The 25,410-nt window shown below is 42.1% G+C and overlaps 1 protein-coding gene across 6 annotated transcripts in view; it reads left to right on the plus strand.

Moving 5' to 3' along the window:
- P120ctn (adherens junction protein p120) overlaps positions 1-25,410 on the plus strand; it is a 41,191-nt gene that overhangs the window by 2,117 nt on the left and 13,664 nt on the right. For 4 of the 6 annotated variants that reach the window (XM_071792487.1, XM_071792488.1, XM_071792489.1 and 1 more), the window contains exon 2: positions 21,832-21,909. In XM_071792487.1, coding sequence (XP_071648588.1) covers positions 21,878-21,909 — 32 coding nt within the window. In that variant the 5' untranslated portion in view covers positions 21,832-21,877. Of the gene's footprint in view, positions 1-21,831; positions 21,910-23,553; positions 25,381-25,410 lie in introns of those variants that run through there. The other 2 variants (XM_071792491.1, XM_071792492.1) reach the window with 2 other exon arrangements.

Here is a 25,410-nt window from a genome sequence, read left to right on the forward strand (position 1 = left end):
GGAGATTCCGAGGAGCTGCTCGATCGGCCGAGGCCGTGTTTCGAGTTTCCAGAATCCCTCGAGACTCGCGGATGGATACATACCGAGTGTCCTGTTCGCGTATTCCCTTTGAGTCCCGCGCGATCGTCGCGTGGAGGCTCTTTACGGCCGGCCGGTTCCTCCTCGAGATCGAGCAAGCAACGCGGAAGCTGCACTATCTGTTTAATAATGAAGAGCACCCTCAAAGATCAAACTTCGAGAATGCAAATGGAACTTTTTATCCGTCTTTTAACTTTGCGTTAGATCTTTAGTTTGATGGAATTTTAACGCATTTTCAAAGGGACTTTGGTTCTAACGAGGAAAATAATGTCAATATATCGTGCCGTGTTTGATGTGGAACTTTATATTCTGATATACCTCTGGATTAGGGGGAGTCCGGGAGACTTGACCATATAGAGGAGAGTTGAACCACTTCAAATATCTCGTTCAAATTTTGCGCCAAGCGCGCAATTGTTAAGTTGCTGTATTATATTATATTGTTGTATTATATAAATACATTTTGCGCCAAGCGCGCAATTGTTAAGTTGCTGTATTATATTATATTGTTGTATTATATAAATACAACAATATAATATAATACAGCAACTTAACAATTGCGCGCTTGGCGCAAAATTTGAACGAGATATTTGAAGTGGTTCAACTCTCCTCTATGGTCAAATCTTCCGGACTCTCCCTACTCAAATTTTAATATTCGCTGAATATTAATTAAGAAAATTTCAAGATCCATTGTGGAAGAAGAAATGTGAAAATCTTTTCTCTGTAAAAATTATGATTAAAATTATACTTCTTAATGGTTGGATTCTCTTTGAGGACATCCTCAGGTCTTAAATTTTATATGTTAGAATCCTCTTAGAGACTTCGGTCCCCTCGCATTCTTGCACATTTAAAAATCTTCAATCCTCTTTTCGCAGTATCTTTTTTTTTATCTTCGGTTCCACGATACGTTCCGGTCGCTAAACGCTCCGATCCCCTCGAGCTTCGGCCTTTGAACCCTCCCAAATTAAATAAGGATCCATCGCGCGACACTAAATCCGGAGTTCATAGCTCAGTTTTGCGCGACACATGCGCTCTTCTCTTCCTCGCCGCAGCGTTTTGCTCGCGATCGGTCGCCCCGAATCTCTTTTTTCAAGCCACAAAACTAGAACGTACGAGAGCGTTTCGAAAATAGTCGTACTCGTTGATTGATTATTCACGTGGATTATATGCGGTCGCGCGACCCCGGCACGCCGCGTGTTACTCCATGAATGATTGTAATTATCGGCGCGAGAGAGATTCGGCGTTATTTGCATTATCCGTTTATATCCGCGGGCGGACCGACCAATCGCGGTGGGCAATCCGATTGATTATGTTATACTGATGAAGCTATTCGGCTATTCGGGGTTCGACTTGCAAGGCGAGGAAGTATATAGGTCTTTGAACTGCGTTATCATTCTCGAATTAGATCTACGCCCGCGGCGTTATATGCGCAGACGAATAATCGAGTGTCGCTCTGTCCATTCTGAGGGCGGACGGGTTAGAATTTGACTAAAAATAAAATTACGTTTGTATTATTTAACATCACCTCTCGGCGTTTTATTCTACGCGAGAAAAACACTCGTGCGTCACAGAGTTATCAATAGGATTAACAGCTAATAAATACAATAAAAATGAAAAAGCCGCTAAATATAGATTTATTTATCTTTTTATCCAAGATTAAAAGGATATAAAAGATAAAATAATAAAGAAAGCATAAAATCTACATTTCAGTCGGATATTTTGAAATAAATTACGTTACGTGTTTTCAAGATCGTAATAAAAAGACTTTAAAAAGCTTATTTATTTGCGCTCTTTTCACCGATGACAGGAAATTATAAAATAAATATAACCACGAGCAGAATAAAAAAAAAAGATAAATTCATCGGAATATTTCGCACTCATATGAAGTTACAATACAGAACAATTTCTGATTTCCGAACAATGAATTCGTTCATCAGTATAATTTCTAAAATAATGCCGAAGTATCCCGATGCTTTATATAATCGATTTTAATCGCGGCCAGTTTAATCAAAACAACGATTAATTTATACAAATCACGCATTTAATCTAATTGCAAGATTTGCAATAAAAGAATCGTGATTTGTAATCTTATAAAGTACATTTAATTCAATTATAGACACATGTGTAACATCCTTATGATTGAATTCAAGTGCCATTCAGCCCAGCAGTTGAAGTCGCGTTTTCTTCGGTCGCGCGATACCGAGCGGCCGGCGCGGAGCGCAAGAAGAGTCGCGGGGCGACGGAAACACTCGTAAGAATCCGCAGAAAACGATGAAGTTCGTCTTCCGCGTTATCAGACGGTGCGTCGTCGCCGGGATCGATAACGAAGCCAAGGCGTATTTATCCCCGAGAGCACACAAGTCCAGATCCGGCGCGCCGCGATAAAGCTCGAAAGTTAGTATCTTTTATCTCGGGAAGAGAGCCGAGGGCCGAGGCTCGCGCGCGCGAGAGATCCTCTTTCCGTCTCTCTCCCTCCAGTCCGCTTTCCACTTTTCGTGCCTCTAATTAAGCCGCGGTCGCGCCGAGAGAAGTACAAGCCGGAAATAGAAAATTAGAGCGCGCCGCCGCCGCCGCGCCGTCGTGCGGGATTTGAGACCCTTTTTCCGGATTTGAAAACCTGCCGCAGCGTAAGTACGTGTCAAAAATTCCGCCGAAAGGTCGTCGTAAGACCCAAGAGAAATCTAACGTTTTGGAATCGAACTAGTATAGATATCTTCTGTTAGAATTAAAATCTTAAAATATGTGAAACCTATATTATATATTAATATGACACTGTAGTTAAATAACTGTATTTCAGTCGAGATTTATTTTATATTTGATATTAAGCTCAAATATAAAATATGCAATGAAGACCATGTGAAGACCATTTCCCGATTGCCAGCAAATTTTTTCCTATATACGATCTTGTAACACGAAACTTTATCTATGTCTTCCCCTACATTGTTAAATTCGTTAGTGTCAAATTATATTTAATTTGAGTCATTTTTAACTATTCTTATAGGTTGTCACTGCTTTTATACAATATGTCGTTAATTTAACTAAATCAATGGAGTTGAAATAATAAATTGCAACACACATGGTAGTTAAAAATAACAAAATGTTATTTAACTCAAGGTATTGGTTCAAATTTCATTCTTTAACATTTAACAATGTATACAGGATGTTTCTTAAGTACTGTTCGATATTTTAGAAATTGACGTTTGAGATCGCTTTGTGAAGAAAATTATACAGACAAATTTTTTTTTCTTCCTAAAATGTCTAAAAAAATCAATTCCTAAAATACTGGATGGTACTTAAAAACTACCCTGTATGTCGCAACGTTTCCGCGTATATTATTGTCCATGGACCGAAATGAGAAGTAAAATATCTCGTAAAATATGAAACGTGCAAGTAGACACTGGTAATCCTATACTTTGCTATATTTTCCATATTATTTTATTCTCTCTTATTTCTCATATTTATTACATCTCATGTTTTACCACTCCGTTTCCAAAGGTTTCACGACACTTTTAATACTTACAATTAGACACTAAAAAGTCGGCTGTCTTCTTTAATTAACGCTCGCACGTTTGATTGATAACGCTTAAGGTCCAAGGACTCGATAATGTTCAGGCATCGGTGATTATGTCGCCGATCAAACGATCTTCTATCGCGTCGCTGTCAATCATCGAAGTGGAAACTCGCCGCAGCCGTTTCCCTTTGACTCGCCGCGCCCCGGATCGCTTTCAATTTCCCCGACTTTTCCCGACAACTTGGACAATTCCGCGACCGCCTACTGTTCATCATTCGCTCGAAACAATGTCACTTCGCCCTCACCCACCCCCACCCCCTCCCTCCCACTTGACGAACCGCCCCTGTGTACGCTCGATGTCACTCGATATCGCGTCCGAGTAATTTCGAGTGGTGGACGACGCGCGTCGTGACTTACGGCCCCGTCGAGGATACCGCAACTTGTAAGGGGGACGACGACGGCATCCCGATACGTCGCCGCACCGGAAAATAAAGCTTGTAAACGTCGGACGCGAGCAGCATCCCGGCCTCTTTCAGGTCGAAATTACGTCCCTCCCGCGGGACGCAATTCGGAATTGCGAAAAGACGCGCGAGAAGCGCGAATAATCCGTGGCGCATAATATCCCTCTCTAGCCTAATTGTTAATTAACGTAATTAGTCGCTCGTGAGAAATATATATTTTTTTTCATTCATGTAACAACGTGTAACTTTTCTTTCCCGCGCGCGACGACTACTCCGGGGTAAGAACTTTTTCTCATTTCGACCATATTATAAATTCTTTGATAGCCGTGTTCCATTAACGTAATTAATTTGTTCACTTAATTCGCGTCGCAACTTAACTCGCGATTCTTTCATTACGTTACGCAAGTAAATAATTATAAATGTTTTAACATAAATGAAATTTATATATATAAATAAAATTTATGTCAGGGTATTACTTATAATTATATTTTCTTGCGTAACACGGAAGTGCTGCGAAATGTGATGTAAAGTTAAACGAATTACAGTTACATTTACTTGCATTACACGAAAGTTACTTAACTATACCTAATTTATATTAACAGCGTAATTAAGTAATTTTATCAATTATAAATATTATTTAAAAATAGTAAATTTAACATTTCTGTATAGAGTATTTATATAAATTATATATATATTTAATATTATATCTATATAACTTATATAACACATAAAAAACGGTAGATTATTTATAAAAATGAAAATATACAGAAAATATGATTGTCATATATTTTTTGCGGTGAAACGTTTCCTATTGGCCCGCAATACCTATAATTTTCTTTTCCGCAACGGCGGGGGAGCTTCCTCGGGATGTAGCCATGAAGTCTGTCCAATGGCTGGAGTGACATCCAACGTTCTCTGTGCTCTCTCTCTCTCTCTGCTGCAACTGACTTTATTGAACCGACATATTTAACGTTCATAATGACTGGGGATGCCGACGACCGCGACGATTGTTAACCGCGGAAATAGCGCTGTCAGTGTCACATGCCACGCGGCGATTGCACGATTGCCGCACGGCAAACTACCCCGGCTACAATATAACCCCTCTGAATTATGCTGATTTTTATTCAAAACACGCCGGGCGCTTTATCCGAAATGTCAACGCTCGAAAATGAGAGGAATACTAATCGCGGTTACGTTAATTAATGCGCGTTAATTTTATCTAAAACGGGCAAAAGCATGCAGAGAGTGTGCCGCTCGAGAGATCTCTTCTATTATAAAAATTTTTTGTTGGAAGTAGAAGAGAGAACGAATCAGGAAAGGATTCCAGTTATGTTTGCCAATAGAATCGAAAAAAATACTGTTTATTATTCATTCCTGTTATATATTCTTTCACTGAAAAAGAATCTCTATTAAAAAATATACAATTTATAATTCATATTGTACGCATTACATGTGCAACGATGTGCAATATACATTAATGTTTTATATTACGAGTTAATATTTATTTATTATTAAATATAACTAATATTGGTTCTCGCTCTCGTATTTTTAAAGGTATTTTTTTTTATTTCAAAATTAAAACAGCGGGGATTATTAGAATAGAAAGAGTTCATTTTATGACAGATAAAATATTATTGACATTTGAGTATTGTATGTACAATAAGTTATATACATTTAATGGAAATTTTTTTCCAGGCGCCCGAGGATATATATAACAGGAAAAGCGCAACAGTTTTAGCGAACTATTTTATCGCATATATCTCAATAAAAGTACCGATGTCACTGTGGGTGGGAGGGGCTGATAGTATCGGTTATCATTTTTATCTCACGAAAGGAACGACTTGTCGACGAATGTTGGAATGCATCGCGCATCAATTTCTCGATCGAGAAAAGATCTCCAACTCGGGAATTCAAAAAATTATGAAACTGACAATTATATATAGAGGATATTCTGTTATGTAATAAGCTATTATAGTTTTTGCTGCTTCTTTTTTTGCTGATTCTTTTGCTGCCCGAGTTTATTCTTATATAGAAATTGACCTGTTCGTTTTTGTTTTATTATTCCCCAGCAAAAGGAAATAGAACAAACTTGCAGAGAAAACTTGTTTCTTTTAATGAGATTAGAAAACTTATCGATTGTTTGAGGAATTATAAAAAATATATAAACAAAACGGGAGGAATAAATTTTCAATATTCTTATATTTTTAACACGATTTTTTTTATAACACATTATACATTAATACGTGTTTTACTTAAACTTTATTTACTTGTATAAAATCATATAAAATTATAATAACGTGTATTTAATTACATTATTTATATTATAAATACACGAACAAATAAACATGGGAGTATTATATAAACATATAACATTAGAGAAGTGTAAACATGTAAATATACAAAAATATTGTAAACATATAAATTTGTATTTATGTAATTTTATATAATTTTATAAAACGAATGTAAAAAATGGGCCAATCTCCGGGGGTTGATTTACTTCAGGGTGAATTCGGGCAACAAAAAAATAGCTTATTACATAACAGAACATCCTTTAAATATTGCTAAAGTTTCATAATTTTTTAAATTTCCGAGTTGGAGATCTTTCCTTGTCAGAGAGACGACGGCTGTGACGTGACGCGTTCCCACGTTTACGCCGCGAGCGTTATCTTCTATCCGTCTTGCGTCTATCACAAAAATTGGACGTGCAATTTGGTAGAAAGGTGGTCCTTTCGCGGACCCAGCTAGTCAAGTAACAGTCCGTCATGAGGTAATTGAAAACAAACATATTGACAAACATTACACAACATCCCAATAATTATAATAATATAATATAATTTTACACGCACGATTTAATCGTATTTAATTATTTACTAATTAAAAAAATATCACAATAGTAGTGCGGTTGGACTCGATTTAGGTTAGGTCAGGCATGACAGTACGAGTAAAGCAATATGCGATTGGACCACTACTTATTTAACCTCATATATCAGAGCAAAACATTCGGCAAGCCCTTATTTTCAAGGTATGTACGAAATCCGGAAACTTCAGGGAATATTTTAAGACATGAATAATGTATTCATCTGATCGCTAAGTACATGTATTTATTCGTTGAAAACCTCGGACGTGACGATTTGCATCATTCTATCTTTCTCGTTCATTAGATGTAAACAAGGATTATAGAATGACAATGGCACGCTCCGCGAACGCACATTTAGAATGACTTATTTCTTGTAAAGTGTCGGTAACCTTACTTGATTTTTCGTACACATGCCCCTTATTACTGTATATTTAACATATATCAAATTTAGGTACCTATCTAATACTTGTTCTCACGAAAGGACCACCTTAAACAACAAGCGGCACGATATACGCCGCCGTTTAGTTTTGTTATCCCGCGTCGCTTCTTCATCCTCCGGATAACTCGATGTTATTGTTAACTTTAGCAATTATAACACATACGAGCTCGAGATAGGAGTGTGATGTTAATCTTACGCCGCGTCGGTTTACTAGCGTTCTTAGACAAACGCGTCCTCAGACAATTTGTTCTCCTCGCACCTGACACTCTCGAATTTTTTCTGCAACACAAGAACTTGTATATATTCGAGAAACGAAAGATAACAAGAATAATATATGAGAACAAGTAACCATATATTAATGTTTTTATACTACATATTAATATTTTCAATATATATAAAACTTAAACGTACCAATTCTCATTATATTAATAATATTTTATTTGTTATTAAACTAACCTTTTTTTGTGCTAATGATCCTTGCCCTTTTAATTTTAATGAAAAAATGCTTTTAAAAATAAATAAAAACTAATAATAGTAATACATATTAATATTTTTCTATAATATTATTAAATATAAACTAATAGTTCTGAACAGTAAGAGCACATAATAATCAAAGATTTCAGTAAAGGAAATAGAGTAGCAACGCGATGACATTTGCCAATGATTAAAGAGGCAGTTTTAACCGCCGAAATAATACAACAGTTAAATTTGAGACAGGACTTCGTTAATCCGGCGTGATAAACGCCACAAGATTTTCGGAATTCTCCGAGTTCATTTCCGTTCCGTTCCACATTCCTGCGGTCCGATGGTGCGTTTAGGATTAATAATAAAGGAGAGCTACTTCGGCGTAAAGAGCCGGGAGTACTTTCCTGCTCGGGGAAAGAAGGTGCCCTCCGTGCAGCCTCCGTGCCGCTCCGCATCCCTCGTCGCGATGTCTTTAATCATTCACGCGATTAGGTCTCGATCGCACGCTAAACGCAATCCCCAACGCGCCACGCCGGTCGCGCCGTTTTTCCGATGGCAATGACCGAATCTATAATTCAACACCGGAATTCCACTGGAATAAATAAAGGGAGCGCGCGGCCGGAGGAGGAAAGAAGAGTCGGGAAGCTCGTCCGGGAAAATAGCGAGAGTGACGTAAATGTAGTTTACGTATAGGAATGCGCTCGCGTATACAATTAACAACATAATTAATAACATCGAGCGGGTATATCTGTTTGAGCGGAATTATAGTGCGTAACTGCCGCTACTCGTTTCTATAAGTACGATAAAATCGCGTATAAATTTAACGAAACGTCGCCCGCGCGCGCGCAATTATACACATGTGCGAATTACAAATAATTAATCCGAAATTTAAATGCGCATTTGCGCAATCTGAATTATTCGCGGGGCGTGTTTGCGCAATACGGACCGTTTTGCAGCGGGCGTATTTCGATGTACTAATTCTGCCGACATTGCGTTAAACTGCGCGCGCGGGTGCTCGCGCGCATAAGTTAATCGCGAACGATAACGCAACGGTGCGAAATGAGCATTAACCACGATAACGCACAGTTGTTTCATCAACATTAAGTATATGTTTTAGGTTTTAGGTTTAGGGGTTCGAACGTTTAAATATCTCAGCGAGGGATGCCACTAAACGCAAACATTAGTTGCTTTCCATTTACATCAAAACTCAGATAATTCTCACTTGTGATGTCATTCTGTCTTTATTATTCATTAATTGCCAAAAAAGGATAGAACGACGTCACAAGTGAGAATTATCTGAGTTTTGATGTAAATGGAAAGCACCTATTGTATACGTTCGACGAGCGACATGTCGCGATACGACGCGAGGGGGGAGAGGGGGGAACAGGAAAAACGGGCGCGGCGAGCAGGAAATCGACACGCGGGCGATTAGGGCAATCAAGCGGAATTCTCAAGTAGCGCGTAATCGGAAATACCTGAGCTGCGTCGCTGAAATTCAGCCCAAGATTGCAGTCCGACCGGGGGGGGTCGGCGCCGTCTCTCCCCTTCCCCTTTCGCCGACCCATTAGCGCTGATTCAGCCGCATGGTGAATAGTAGCGGTGGAGTCGACCTCCCCGGACTGACCCGGAATGAATTTATCAGAGGAGACTCGGAGAGAGGATGTCGCGCTTTCTTCCCCGTACCCCGCTCCCCCCCTATTCCCTCCGTGCCGAATTCGTACCGGCTAATTTTGACTCTACGGAGAATTTCGAATTTCGGACGTATAACGTTTCGTCGATATCTGCTCGCGGCTTATTCGATCCGGAATGAGCGACGTGTATAACTTCGAAGGGGACCGATCGTTGTCCGTCGAGCACGAAACGCGCCATTGAATTCCCGATGAAAAGATGAAATCTTGTGCTCGAGTTAATCCTGGATCTGGGAATCTGGTTTTATCACGGTTATTTGTCATCGGAAATGTTCAGCAATATTCTCAGATGAGCTGATATATTCTCGTCGTCGCTAAAATACGTAATTAGGGGGGGGGGGTTATATTAATTACCAATTCCCGAAATGGACAGGCAAGTGGCGAAACACATCGCGTATACTCAATTTCGGAAATGGCCACGCAGGCTCGCGGCCAAGTCTCCGCGATTCCGCGAATAACGGCGTATTCCGAGAGGACGATTGCAAAAGTAAAGAAGAAAAAAACCGCGACGCGCGCGATTAACAAAACCGCGTCGATGATTCGCGCTGATGCGCTGATGCGTCGCGCTTTCACCGAGGCAAGCATATTGGATCGGGGGACAACTTCTTAACGCCCTACTTCGTCGGGCATTATTGTACAGTATACCTGTATTCCGCTAGCATTGCACCACCGTGGCACGTCCCAACGGCCCGCCGGAATATCGGCCGTAGTTATACGGAAAAGCGCATCTCGCACCGAAATGGCGCGCTGCACTCGGCGATAAGGGAACTAATTTCGCGAAGAGCACCCGTATTTTGCAGTACTGGTGTGGGAAAATTATTAGATAATTGAACATTATACAAAGCGGCATCCCAGGATTATTATTAAACCAATTATAAACTAATTGTAAATCGGCTGTAATAATTTTTGGAGGAATTACAATCCGATTATAATCCAAATTATTATACGTAAACCTAAAAAAATAAGGCCCTTTAGGAATCAGAATTAGAAAAAAAATAATTAAACGACGCACAATGGAAAAGGATAAAATATAAGATATAAATAGGAATATATACATATCCTAATATTTAATATTTATTCTTATTCCTAATATGTGCTCTAGTGTGCGCAGGGCCTAAGGAGATTATTACGCGGGGTCGTACAATTTTGAATAATACAAATTACAAATCGCACTACTGGGCGACGAATGGAAACTAGAACAACGCAGATATTTTTGCGCTTTTAAAGATAATTCGCTAACGAGCGAGTCTTAACGGGTCGCGACGCACGAATGACAGTCGTACGATAATCGTTAATTAAGCACGACTGTTCGTCTCACCCGTGCCCATTCAGCACTTTTGTCCCCGTGACTCCCTCCCCGTCCGACGTCTCACGGGCGAAATGTACGTCCGTTTTTACCGGACGGTCGTGCTCACCCGGCATCTACGGGCGGCGACCTCGAGGGCGCCCCTGCGAGAAAAGAAAAAAAAGGCGAAGGACTTCTATATGTCACCGGAATTCTTCCTAGGGGCCAGGAAATGGCTCTCATCTTCGATGGCTTCCTGGCTACGACAAAAAGAACGCGCGCGCGCGCAGGTCTCTTCATCGTTCTGTCGTTCCCTTTGCGTTTCCCTCATTCTCACCGGGCGCTTTTGTTCCCCGAGGTGCGTCGCGACGCACTCGAGATGCGAATGCGAAGTTTCTCGCCGTTTGTCTCGTCGCTCCGGGACCGGAAGCGGGGAAACCGGTGAAACGAGAACGTCGCGTTCCGCTCGCTCGCGATCTCTGCGATGTTAATCCACGCTAAACGCGACACGTTCGAGCGAGCGATTTCACCCCGGAGCCGTTAATCGGGACGGCGAGATAAGTGGTTCGACATTTTTCACACCGGCGATGAAAGATGAAGATTGATGGATGGATACGCGCGGGTGGGATTTATGCGGGACGGGGGCGAGGGGGGGGCTGGGGGAGAACTCTTTGGGGGAAAATTAATTCAGCAATCTCGTAACCGTCTCGCACACACGCGTTTCCGGAATTATTTGATTCGCAAATATTAATTACGGAAATGTAGTTCCATATTGGCGGAACATAAACGAGTACAATAGATTTTATAATAAATTTAAAACAGAAATTGTTACAGTAATTTTCTATGTGCTTTTTCTCTTTTTTGTTATAATAAATTTATTATATTCTTTTATTATACATATATGTGAAAGATATTTCGCAATTACGAATTTTAATAACGGATATCATTTCATGTATATAGTGTGAAATATCATACTAATATTTGTTACAAATTTTTACGTCAGAAATAAGCTTTGAATAGCAATTGAATAGCACGTGCGGTTCGTCATGGAAAAGCAATTGTATCGTATAAAAATATCATTTCCATCATTAACATCAGTTATACGAGATAAAAATTACGGAGCAAATATGATATTTGTCCAATTTCCTTTGGTTTGTTTGATCCTAATTACTTTTTCCCTCTGGTTCTTTCGATTCTTCCATATTTCAACGACGTCTCGACCGACATGACGGCGCCGTCAATGCGGGTTCCTGCGATTTTCTTCCCTGCTCATTCTTCGACCCTGTGCTCCGGCACCCTCGTGCGCCGGCATAGAAACGCATACATGGGGTGTCCAAAATTAAAGGGTGTCCTTTTCTCTTGTCAAAAGAATTTCGAGAATGCTCTTCCACTTCTTTATAACGATAAATCACCGAAAATAAAAGACCTTTGAAGAATTCTTCTTTTCGGAAAAATTACAAGAAAAGGGGAGAGGGCAGAGAGAAAGAGAGAGAAAGAAAATAAGCAACAAAATTGCGATTCTCGACTAATCTCCGGACGGAATTTGCTTCAACGGAATTTTATTTCGCAGCTTTATAAAGGAATTCTATACACAAAGTTGAAGATTCTCTCTCGATTTCTGCCTCGGCGTTTTCGTCAAGCGGACATTCGCCAACGAAAAAGGAAAAGCGATCGAAAGAACGAGCGTAGCGTGTGTGTGATGGTCCCGGGACACCCGGTATACGCCGATATACGGCGTACGCACGTACGCCGATGTCTGGTTGGGGGCCACGCACATGCGTGCATTCCCATGTCTCTACGTTCATTCATTCAAACACACATCGACCTCGTTGTACGCCACAGCGAGAAGGGGGGACACGACAGCGCGCCGTCGGAAGGGGAACGGGGGAACGGCGGGGAACAACCGTGAGTCGGAGAGTCAGGGAGATTAGTAGAGGGAGCGAAGAGAGACGGCCGGGGGATCCGCGCCGAGGGACAAGAGAGACAAGGAGGACCGGCCCCCCGCGCCACACCGACGACCCCCCTCGACATTTTTCTCGACCGGGCGCGTTGTACGTCGCATCGCTTTTCCGCGGGCGGATATTCACGGCTGTGTCGTCAATCACTTAATGACCGATGACGGAATCCTCCGGCAGAGAACATCCGCATCGACGCCCATGACACTCCTCTTATTACCGCCGCTTATGTATTAATCGATCGACGCGACGCGACGCGGAAGAATTAATCAAGGAAAACGACGTGTATTAATAACAAGCGTAAAAGCCTGCGGGTTATTATCGATACGTTATTGCCCTCCATTCATTATTCGTTCCATTCGTTCACTTCGCGCAGATCTGGCACGTTCGAGCTTACGGACGATACGACACTCGTGTATCACAAAACGCGATTTTTAACCGAACACGTTCAAACGCGCGTACGTTTTCTTACGCTGTAACACCATTTGCAAGTGCAATATTGACAGTGTCATAAAATTTTAACGCGTCACCAGTGGTATTCGCAGAATCATTCGTATTTTAATAACGAGAACGGCTCGGACGGATTTCAAGCGGTTACAGCGAAGCCAATATCCTATTCCTGAAATTGTCATATTTCATACATATCGACTGAAATTGTATATATAGGATTTAAATGAAGTTTTTATCACTTATAGTAAATTTTTAGTACGGATTTTTTTCTCTCTCTCACCTTTATTTTATTCTGATATAAATATCATGGATTTTTCATTTCTTGTTAAAAAATTTTCTTATCACATTTACACGTGATAAGTTCAACAGGGATTAAAGCTATTTTCGTTCTAATTTTCCAATAGCACATTTGCACAAGAAATGTTTCTTCGCTTGGTTGTAAGTGTCAGTATGACACCTAAAAAAAGGTATTCTTAAATCACTCTTTTCCTTCCCACTTTCTGATTCCTATTACATTCAATTTCTTTCGCTTACTTTTTCGCTCATTTCTGAACTCTCATTTTCTTGAAAAAAGGAAGAAGGAAGATATCCCGTGCGCGTGTCGCAGATCCCGCGAGAGTTAACTGAGATCGTCGCGTGAATTTTGCCGAACGCCGGCGCACGCGTCGCGGTCACGATCGTTCCGTTTCCCGACGGCGAAAGGGAACGAAAGAGAAAGAGCGGAAGAGAGAAAGAGAGAAAAAAAAGTTCAGAAAGGGCGAGAGAGCAGCTTTTCAACAACGCGCCAGTGCCGCGGAATAGAGAACGAGGTTGCGGCGCGGAGTTCTCATTCCCTCGCGATACCGTCGTCGTCTGCTTTCCTCCTCCCCCTCCCCCTCTCTCGCTTCCCCCTCGTCCACTCTCCCGTGTATGTGTGTATGCGTGTGCCTCTTTCTACTCCCCATAGTATTCTTCGTCACCCTTTAGCTTCGCTCCGCCCCGTTCCTCTCGCGCGAGCAACGCGCTGCACGCTTCTCGCGCTCGTACTTACTTCCTGCGTGCGCGCACTGCGATGCACTCCGTCCCTTTTTCCGTCCCGGCTTTCCTCCACCGCCTCCCTCCCGCCCTTATAAGAGAACACCGCCCGCTCGTTTCAGTAAGGGGTGAACGTGAAATAAAGCTTCGCTATCGCGCGAAGACATATTGCGAGGAAAGGAGACCTCGTTTCTGTGTGTCTAATATGCTTTCTATTAGATGAATATCATTTTTTAATGAGAACTTTTTGTTGGAAACTTTTTTATTAGAAGCATCGATAGTGTTTTGAGCAAATGGGGATGTTAATGTGACACATCAATTTTTGGGTAACAATAAAAAAAACTGGAGACTCGCGAATTAAGTCTCGCGGTGGTGGTGAGCAAGAAAATCTTGCTCCCGATGTAATTTCAGTTCGACTTTAAGTCAACAGGCCTTAATTTGAAGACAAACGTTAGAAAGTTGTCGGAACGAGGGAGAGCGAGAGAGGGAAAAAAAGAAAATAGGAAAGGACTTGAAACGATCCGACGTTTACACAAAGCTCAGAGACGTCGTCAAAGTACGTCGTGAAATCGCCAGAGAATCCACCGGAGGATTAAGTCGCCCGGGCGCTTCGAGCTACTTTAAATATACAGAAGAAAAAGATCGACGACGGGGGTACGCGCGACGAGAGGAGTGCGAAGCTCGATCCTTCTTCGTTCTCCCGGATTTACATCTCGAGAGTCGCGCGCGCCGGGGGGACAGAGGGGGGAAGGGGGGATCGAAGGATCTGCGAAAATTCGAACAAACGTCGCAATCGCGCCGCGCCGGGATCCGAGCCGGGTAAGCCGACGTCGTCGATTCTGCGTTAGGCGATAAAGCGCGTGCACGACGGAAGAGAGAGAATATGTCGAAACCGTACAATACCTACCCGAGGTAGGGTATAGGTAGGTAGAGATAGGTAGGCGTCAACCGACGACGCCGACGACGACGACAACGACGACGCCGCGACGCCGCCGCTGTCGAGGAACGCGACGGAGCGAGAGAGGGAACCGGACTTCGGGGGTGGCCCCGGCATCGATCGCGAGATAGTTCCTAGAACGTGCGATTGATTGATGGTGTTCCCCCATCCTCGTGCGCGCCGTGCGAACTCAATCGCGCCAGGAGGAAGAAACTCTCTCCTTCGGCGAAAAGCCCTTTTTCCCCAGACGGGAGTGTCTTTCCTCCCCTCCTTCCCCTTCCTCTTCCCCTCGCCTACGCCCCGCGCGGAGAGCCGACCGTGCATGGATAATTATGGACGGTTGGATCGACGGACACGAACGTCTGAAATCCGTCGCGTCGGGGACGGATTTCAGACGGATCACCTGGGATGAGCACGGGCCGACCCACATCTGCGTCCCGGCCTCGAAGGATGAGGAACGGAAGGAGTACAGCTGCTCTCGAATTAGCGACGCAACGGCGCGGGCGCGGGCGCGGTTATAAAAATGTACAATGGCATAACTGAAAGTAAGAGTAATAATTAGGAGTTGCATAAGCGAAACGTGTGTGTACTTACGAATGAATAAAAAGTGAATGAACTTTCTCACGCAAGGTAACCGTATATATTTTTATCAATTCTCCCATCTTTAAATTTTATACGGTGCTCTCTCGCCCAGACAGAAATTAATTAATTCCGAAAGTCAATTGACAATTGAACCTAAATAGTTCGTATTTCTTAAGAAATATATACGTCTGAAATGTACATAAGATATTAAATGTATAAGGTATTAAATGTATAAGATATATATATATTTCTTAATATATTACTTAAATGTATATGTCTACATTCAAGATATGCGGTTTAAAATATGTTACATATTTAATCTTTAACATATATAAACCGTAATTATTATATCTATTATATTTACGCATTTGCAGGGGCAGTTAGACGCCAATCAGACCTCTTTTTTTGAATTAATTAATCGTTAGTCAATTAAACTTAGTTAGGTATGCCAGGAAGATGCCAAATAATTTGAATTATACCAGCACGATAACGGAAACAAAAAACATCAATTGCATTAATGCGAAGCCACGTCCGCGTCGGGAAAAACATTTACTCGGACGTGAAATCGTCAACATCACGGATATTTTTGCGTTTCGCGCATAATGAAGAAGAATCGCGCAATGCCGCATTGCGCGTTAAAAAAAAAATATAATAATGCACTCGCGGCGGTCGTTTTCGCCGCGGTGATTTTTCGCGTCATAATTTCGCGGAAAATTTATGGGAAAGCGCACGAAATAATAGCGACGCGAGTTCGAGGCTGATCGCGCGAGATTTACCGGAGAGCAAAGAGGGGGATTTTCGAGTTACACCCGCACCACTCTGTCCACCCTTCACCCTCCGTGACGGATAGCTCGAAGCGGAACAGATTGCTCTTATCGAGCGGACTCTCGCGCTGCATCGATCACCGATATAATGCACGTTGGCACGTTTTTACGTTTCCCGATTCGACTTCTCTCTCTCTCTCTCTCTCTCTCTCTCTCTTTTTCTCTCTCGAACCGAATAATCGAGATTTTCCGTGTTTTTCCGCGATTTGCTCAGCAATCGCGACAGAACACGCATACGGAATCCGGTTACGCGTTCTGTCCGATATCAATTAATTCGCGTGCACTTTGATAAAAAATACAATTAATTAATAAATAAAGAAAATCACTTGTTTATGAGCTACATGCTCTCCGGCTAATTTGGGGAGAAGCTGAATTTAAATTAAACATTTCTCGAGGAAGAAATTCGCTGATTATTTATCGGATTGAGAGACAGATTTAACGTGTTTTTAAATCAAAGTATTCCGCCAGTAAAAGCATAAAAAATTTCACACAACAGTTACACGTTTAAAAGGGATAAAATGCAAAATTTTATTGAGATAACGATTACGGGGATCGGGGAAAAATATTTACTCTCGACACACAGTCAATTATAAATCTCTCTATATCTCTCCGCGTCTCGCGTGTTCCGTGTCCCCGCATAAAACGGGGATAAATAAACTTCCGGCGTGCCCCCAAGGTACGCGACGTTGTCACGAGAAGAGAATTTAACAATTCCACGAAGGGGGGAGCGAAGGGAAAAAGTCACGCGGGGATTGCGCGGATACACAGTCTTTTCCTCGGCCATTTAAATTTCTCGTCGCGAGTTTTATATTCGCGAGTGCCGCGGGATAGAAGTTTATACGGCGGACAGATCGACGCTATTTCGCAAATGAAATCCAAAGGGGGGTACGAGGGGGAGGGGAAGGGTAAATTACACGGCAGCGTACGGCCTTTCGAGAATACCGGCCTCCCCCTTACGTGTAATTACATATCGTATTTACATACGTACGTCCATTATCGCCCGGCGAGATCTTTATTTTGCATTCGAGCACGCACACACGTCGCACACCGCGAATCGGCCGCGCGCGAGACGCCCTGGCGCGTCTCGCGCGTCGCGGACAAAGACCGGAAAAATACGAATTTCTAATCGCGGTCGTAATCGTAACGCGCGTGCGACTCGATTGTTGCCGACTGCCTGCGGGGAGAAGAAAAGAATCCGCGATATAATAAAGGAGCGAAAGTGCGGTGAGAAAAACCGGGGCAAAACGCAGACTGACCCAGAATTGCCGAGTCGTCAGCTCGGTTTATCCGAGCGAACGCACAGAGGCGATTTTTAACGTTTTCAAATTAGCTTTAAATATATAAAAACGTGATCTTAAGTCTTATTTCAAGAGGAAGTATATTGACTAGATATATACATATAAGATAGATAAAGGTAGTCCAGTATATAATTAAGGATAATTAAAAAAACTTTTTTCTCCGATTGTCATGGAAATAAGAATTTTAATCGCGAATGCACATTAATTTTAATGAAAAATTCTCTCGGGGTTCGGGCGAAGGGTTAATAGAAATTTAATGCGAAGTTTGATATTTTCGCCGAGGCGGTCGATGTGAATTTAATTAAAAATCCGCGACCCCCGGATGTCGGCTTGTCGCGCTGAAATTTTCCGGCCGAGAGAACCCCTTTCGGAGGAGAAATCTTCGTCGATCGCGCGGAGACCATCGCCGTCGCCGGCAGCGGAACGTTGATTTTCGTTCCGTCCTCGAAACGGAGCCTCTCCGTACCGCGAAAAGGCGGACGCGAAAAGGCAGGCGCTCGTGAATCTGTCGTGACGTGTAAAAAAAATCTAATATGCCCGACACCATTACGGGGATAAATCCGCCCGCGGGCGGGCGTCGCCCTACATTCTCGTCCGCGGTCCCACGCGGCAGTCGCCAGAGAATTACAGATCCGACGCGGATCGTCAAACGGAAGCGGGACAGGTCCGCGCCTGCGATCGCGCCCGCGAGCGAAATGAACGTCGACGGCTTGAAATAAATTATTAAATCCGATTTAAAAATTTGTCCCGATCCGAGGCGGTGCCAAACGCCGAGCATTATTACCTCGGGCTCGGAGCTGGATTATCGCGAGACCGCGCGGTGAAAAATTTGTTATCAATCGCGTATACGCGAACGAAAATCGCTGCGGGCGGAGCGAAAATCGACCGCTAAATCCTATAAAAACCGCCGATCCGCGGCGAATCGTCAAATACAGCGCGGACATTATTAGCCCGAAGCAGATTATTGAGTGCGACGTGGAGATCAGTTGAAAGCAGATCAAACGCGGTCGAAAGTAATCGGTGCTTCGCAGCAAAATGCTGTTGCGTGTTTTTCATTCAATTTTCATGTCGCATTATTTCTGCTTAAATATTATGAGATTTTCCAAATTCGAAGATAAAACGCGATGTTACGTCCGATCTGACTGATTTTTTTTTTCCTCTCTGGTTCGTATCAATATTGCCGGGGTCCGCTCTGTACGCGTCGGGGCGCAATATCCCGGTCGGAGTACACTCCGCGTAGACGAGGAGAGGAAACGCGAAACTGATAGTTGTTGGTAGAGTTCTCTTCACTTTATTAAATTCGCGAACGTGGCGATTTTGATGCCCTTCGCTCCGAACTTTGGAGCTACCGCTCCGATTTCACAGTTTCGGATTTGTTCCAATATTATCGCGCTCGATGTGTCGCTCTCGTGGGTTCTGTAGGCTCACTGCATTCCTGGCCGCGACCGAGGAACGGTTTCCGCGCGCGAAACGCGTGATCGAAGCGTGATCAACGCCCGTCTTCGCAGGCATGGAGTGTCTATGTTAGAGTTGATCAAGGAAGAGTTAAGCCAATGGTGTTCCTTTCGCTGATTGGCTCCGCTATTTCCTGATCAGCGCTTCCGGTTCTTTAGTGGAAGTGAGACAAAGCTATAAGTGGGAGTGAGACAAAGCTGTAACATACTGTACATTGGTCCGCAATTTATCGGCAAGACGTTAGTGGGAGTGAGACAAAGCTACGGTATTCGCACAACTCTATACTTATATAGGAACTCTAGTCTATGTCTGATTTCTATTGGCCGATGCCTTGTTTCGTAAATATTCGATCACGCGTTTCACACCTGCGGTGACAAGCTTCATACACTCTCGCATTATCTTTATTGCCGATAAGAAAAAATTAATATTACGCATTGGATGAATTAACAACGGATTATCCGTCTGTTTCCCCGGAGGACTTCCTGCCCCCTGCCCCTCCCCCGTTCCCCGCCATACGTTATTTCCCATTATCGTTCAAATGCGACAGTAATTGGTTTTCTATCATTGCGCGCGCGTTAATGGCAATTTTAAATTAACGCCGGTGAATATCCGTCGTAATTAACGGTTCAACTGTTTCAATGCGGGGCGCAAGCCACTGTGTCGTTGTAGGATATATATTACCAAACAGGGGGCGGGGAGGGAAGGACGGGGGAGCCCATCTCTCACGCGACGCATTTACTCGTGTAATTAATATCTTTTTCGGATGTATGTACATTAAATTTCCGCATTACGGCCCCGTTCGATATGATTCAACGAGTCGGGACGATCCGCGATTTTTCTCCTCCCGCGGCAGGAGATGGCGGAGATAAACGACGGGCTTGTCTCCTCTTCGTCGTCCTCCTCCTCTCTTTCCGCTTCCGCTTCCGGCGCGACGCGCGCCATCCGCGCATGATTGTTAATATGCCGTTTTATTAATTCACGAGAATTGTCATCGCTCGCGCGCGCGATCTTGCGAGCCTTTGTGAACGCCTCTCTAACTCTTTCCCTGCATGCAACGACGAGATGGATCTTTAAGAATGAATTTTACTCCCGCGTTTGCGGAAGCATCGACATGCGGAAATTGCGGTACCCCCCTCCCCCTCCAGCGGCTTATGAAATGATCAATAATAACGAAGTAATCACAATACAATGTACATAATAAATTACAATATCGGGGGAAAGAGGTTTACATACATGAGATGTAAAATATAGAAGCAGGGGGCACATAATGTAAAAATTTCCAATCGTAACGAACAAGTATGAAAAACATTAATATCAATGTCGATGTAATGTAAATGAGGTAAATGGTAATAAGAAGCAGGAAATTATGGACGGTTAATCGTGAATCGTAAATACCGGCTCGGTCTAATTGCCCGAAAATTTTGCGCCATCACGTCTCTCGAAACTAAAACTCTTTTCGCGAGACGTACGCCGCGTAAATTAAACGAATTATGATTTCACAAATTCATGCAGTGTACTGTGTACTTGGTCAAACGATAACCCGAATGGAGTTCGTTATTTTTCCACCGCGACGGGCAGTGTTCATTTCGCCGCTGGCAATCAAGTGCTTTCATTAATAAAGCATTTGGGGCATAAATTAATTATCGGTCCGACCGTCCCTCGCGCGCGGCAGAGTTTTCCGTCCCGTTTTTGCCTCACGCTCGATTGTAACCCCGCTCGATTATTCCGAAAATCGACCGGTCCGTTCGCGGAGTCGACAGTTCCTCTCTCATGGGAGAGAAACACGCCGGATTATTTTCGTCGATCTTTTTTCTATCTTCGATTGAATATCGCGAGTTTATTTCGCGCTGCGAGCAATGATTCCCAAAGCCTTCTCTCTCTCTCTCTCTCTCTCTCTCTCTCTCTCTTTCTCTCTTTTTCTCTTTTACTTTCTCTCTATCTTTTTTTCTCAATGGGCGCTAATTTTTTTGTAGCCGGCCACGGAAAATCCGCGATAAATCGAAAAGCGTGATGAAAAGGGGCGTCCGCCGCGGGCGAGAAATTAATCGCTGCCCGGAAGGTCTCGGACGTGTTAAGTGATGAATTAAAAGGATTTTTCCGCCGATGGGCGAGATATACGTTATACGGTGAACCAACAACTAATTACGGGTTACGGCGCCTAAATCAATTGCTAGAGCTTCGCAAGGTATAATAATACAAATAAAGAATTACGATAAACGGATGAGGGAGAGATATAACCGCGTCGGCCAATATTCGGCTGTCGTCGTTTTGACTTCGTATTTAACGCTAAACGTGATTTGTCAGTTTCAAATTATGTATCTATCTATGGAGTATGGATAATGCAATATTCTCTATACGGATTTTATTATATTAGATCGAAACGTAACTTCATGTGCGTTTTAATTTATGATTTATATTTATTCGATAAGAATCTCATGTATAAATAGATGGAACTTTTTTCTAAGTTTACTTTTGATGGAAGATACGTAAATAGATTATTTTCCGAAGTAACATTTTCATTCTTTCTTCTTTCAGGGGACATCATCCACTGCTCGGGAGCACGAGACGCAAATCAGCTGGTATGTCAAATAATCAGCTGGTTGACTCCTGTCTGTAAGTGTCTTTCTCTATGTTAAATTAAAACCGCGGCAGAATTCTCACACGCTTCCCCGATTATCGTGTACGATAAGAAATTAACATTGTATGTCTCGTCGTAATGTCATCTCCAAGCTATTCATTACCATCGATCGCGTAGATCTCCCCTGGATCATTACACTCTTCCATTTTCGGCATTTCCATTTTGTTTCCTCAACAATCTGTGGTATACCTATATATCCGCAATAAATTCCGCCAGTAATTCGCGCAACATTTTCTCGGGCTCTCTCGCGGTAAACTCCAGTCTTACTCCCTGACGACTTTGACGTCAACTTTCCTTTGCGATAATTCAGGTATAATTACAAAGTTACCTAACGTGAAGGATTAAAAAGGGTTCCGGCCGCGGGCTTGCAAATAAACAACGAAGCCTCGTTTTCTCCTCTGGATTATCCAGCGGAACTCCGCGCCGAATTGCCTTTAATTCGAGAACGGCTCCTCTCGTATTTAAATATCGTAAACGTTGAAAAAAAGCCCCCGAGGCCGCACGATGGTGCGTCTCCGGCGAAAAAGACAGTTACAACGACACTAGACGCGAGAATTAAAGACGAGAACGAACGATTTTGATAATTCTGCGAATGATCAACCATTAGGCTGGTGAATCGCCGGATTGAGCAGAGACAGGAGCACAACATAACTCGCACTGAGATCACGCAGAGGTGACTAATCATGCATTAATCATGCGGTTTACTCACGCTGAAACTCGCGGGAGCGTACGATCAATTTTATCCCATTAATTACGAATTCTCTCTGTATCGATCTGCTATCGCTACGGCGATTTACGCGCGCGCGCGCGCGTGCGTAATCTTATTAACCCGACAATTGGTGTAATAAAACCTTACAAAGGATGTCAATTTCCACGGGTGACGAAGGCGACCGCGTTTATCGGCGACCGATCTCCATAAATGATATCCTCGCGCGCGTAAACCGTTACGAGCGCGCATTCTAAATTGTCGGGGCGGCCTAATTAGCGCTAATTGACCCGACATTGTCGCGTAATTTCTAATAACCCGCTAAATCCCGCTAAGACGTACGTTAACGCTTTCGGAGTGAGTAATACCGCCCCGCACATCGACGCATGTTTGTGCAATCATTTAGCATGACCGGCGTGACGTGGCCGAGAAGGAGAGGATGCTCCGACGCAATTCGTATCATTCTCCTCGAGATCACCGTCGCGCCTAGCTGCTGTGTGCATCCCTTCGTTTTGTATACTTGGTTTGCTTTTCATTACGCGTCAATCACGCGCGCGCAAAGTGTTGCTCGTCGCCACACAAACGACTTTTGTGTGTTTTATGAGATAATTCGCGTGTTCTTCGATCAATTTTTCCTGAAAATATCGAGAGCAGTTTTTTTATATATACAGGGTGAATTTTAATGGATGTCCCATCCTTTTACCATCAATACTTCATCGAGCATCCTTTTTTTGATAAAGAGCACTTCACTTATATAGAATAATTGTTAAACTTTACGTCTTCGTTACAAAATGGAAAATTTTTTTATATATATAGAAAGAAAATTGAGACAAATTGGTAGATGACAATTGTGAATGGGACATCCATTAAAATTCACCCTGTATATGTAAAGGATATAAAGCAACAAGACATTGGTCTTCGTTTAATATTAATTTAAAAGAAATTCAAAATAGATCATGGTAAAAGATTTCGCTAATAAGAAATCAATCCTGAATCGATCGAAGAATACGGCTGAAAGTTCGTTAACCTGTTTCATGTAATTATCTTGTTAATTATCTTGCGTGTGCTATATTCTGATCGGTGGTTTATTATTTCAAACATGAATGAAATACCGCCGTGTAAAACTATCACTTTGACTGCGATATCAACCATATCTGAGTGACGCATAAGTTTCCGCAAGGGCGCTGTCATCAGTGTCATCCATTTGTGGCTGTGATAGTTTTATTTTCACGCTTAAGAACAATTTTAATAAGTATTAATACATTAAAAAAATAATATAAATTATATTATATTAAAAAGATTTAAGTATAAAAATAATACGCTATTAAAAACCAAGTTATTCATTTTTTATTTGTCTGCTCTAGTTCAATCATAAAAATATCGATTATTTCGGTTTGTGAGGGACAGTTTTATTTGTGTCCCATCTGAAATTATATTATTAGAAATGTAATAATAAAATATATAATATATTAATATATTATACAACAGGAGAGCTTGAGTCGCCAGTGAATAATTAAAAATTAATAGAGGTATAATGATCGACCCGGTAGAATGATGTCAGAAAACACACGGGCAAACAGTCCGTAGTGAGCGAGCACCGAATATCCTTACGGCCACGATTTCGATTGGAAAAAACCACAAGTAAGGTAAAGGTACCAATACCCGGACACTTAAGCATAAGAAATGTACCAATACCTGGACACGTATCTGTGTCTGGATACCTTTAAAAAAATATAAATTTATGAAAATAACGTTTGGATATTATAACTGAAGTTTTAAACTACAAGAAAAAATACTTTTATCTTTGATTTTAATTCGCGTTATACTTATAAATAATAAAGATGTCCGGATATAGGTACATGTCCGGGTATTGGTACCTTTACCTTAATCCATAAAGAGAGACAGATCAGAAAGAGGGAATTGGCGGAGATGTCTTTTGTATTAAAAAATTCGATGACACCATTAACTTACAAAAGGACACGGAGAATCTTAATGTTCTCTACGAACACATTATAAAGGAAATTTAATTGTTTTTCTCCTTCTTCGCCACTTCTCTCTCCACGACATAGTTTGTTATTGACGACACGCGTCTGTCTCATATTTTCAAGTTTGTCAGTGTGGAATTTGCCACCGCACGGCTCCGACACAACGAATTTATGCCGTTTAACAAGTATTCTATTGTTTTAATTTCAACGCACAAATATGTAAGTTCAAGTTTATATAAGTAGTTATTTACATTCTTTTTTATATTCTTTTATATTCATTGCGGAGCTCTCAACTGTGTTGCTTAGTTTTTAGATTCGACATAGTTTGAACATTATGTCTGACCAATCAATATTTGTGAGTACGCACACGCTTGAAAAGGACCGGAATCTACGGTCGAAACGTAGCGTTGTTTTGAGCAATAAAACTTGGCCAGTTGGGTCGATCATTATACCTCTATTAATTTTTAATATATTATAGTTTTTATATTTATTTATTTTTTAGTATTATGGCTTATTTTGTAATGTGACTCTTGTTTTATAAACAACCATGCACTTTTCGACTTTGGGCCTACCAGAGGCCTCAATGTCGAAATTACAGCTTTGACAGTCAGTATTAAAGTGCTACCCTTGTTTCAGAAAATAATACCCTGTAGAATTTATAGCTTCGCTAGTATTATAAAATGTCAATTATCGCAAGATATTTCCCCCTTTCTCTTTCACTTTCTTCTAGCTGCCTTCTCTTAAACAGTACCTACGTTAGTATTTCATAAAGCATTTCCTTGCAT

The sequence above is a fragment of the Temnothorax longispinosus genome, chromosome 11 (assembly GCF_030848805.1).
Source record: "Temnothorax longispinosus isolate EJ_2023e chromosome 11, Tlon_JGU_v1, whole genome shotgun sequence".
Classification (NCBI taxonomy): domain Eukaryota; kingdom Metazoa; phylum Arthropoda; class Insecta; order Hymenoptera; family Formicidae; genus Temnothorax; species Temnothorax longispinosus.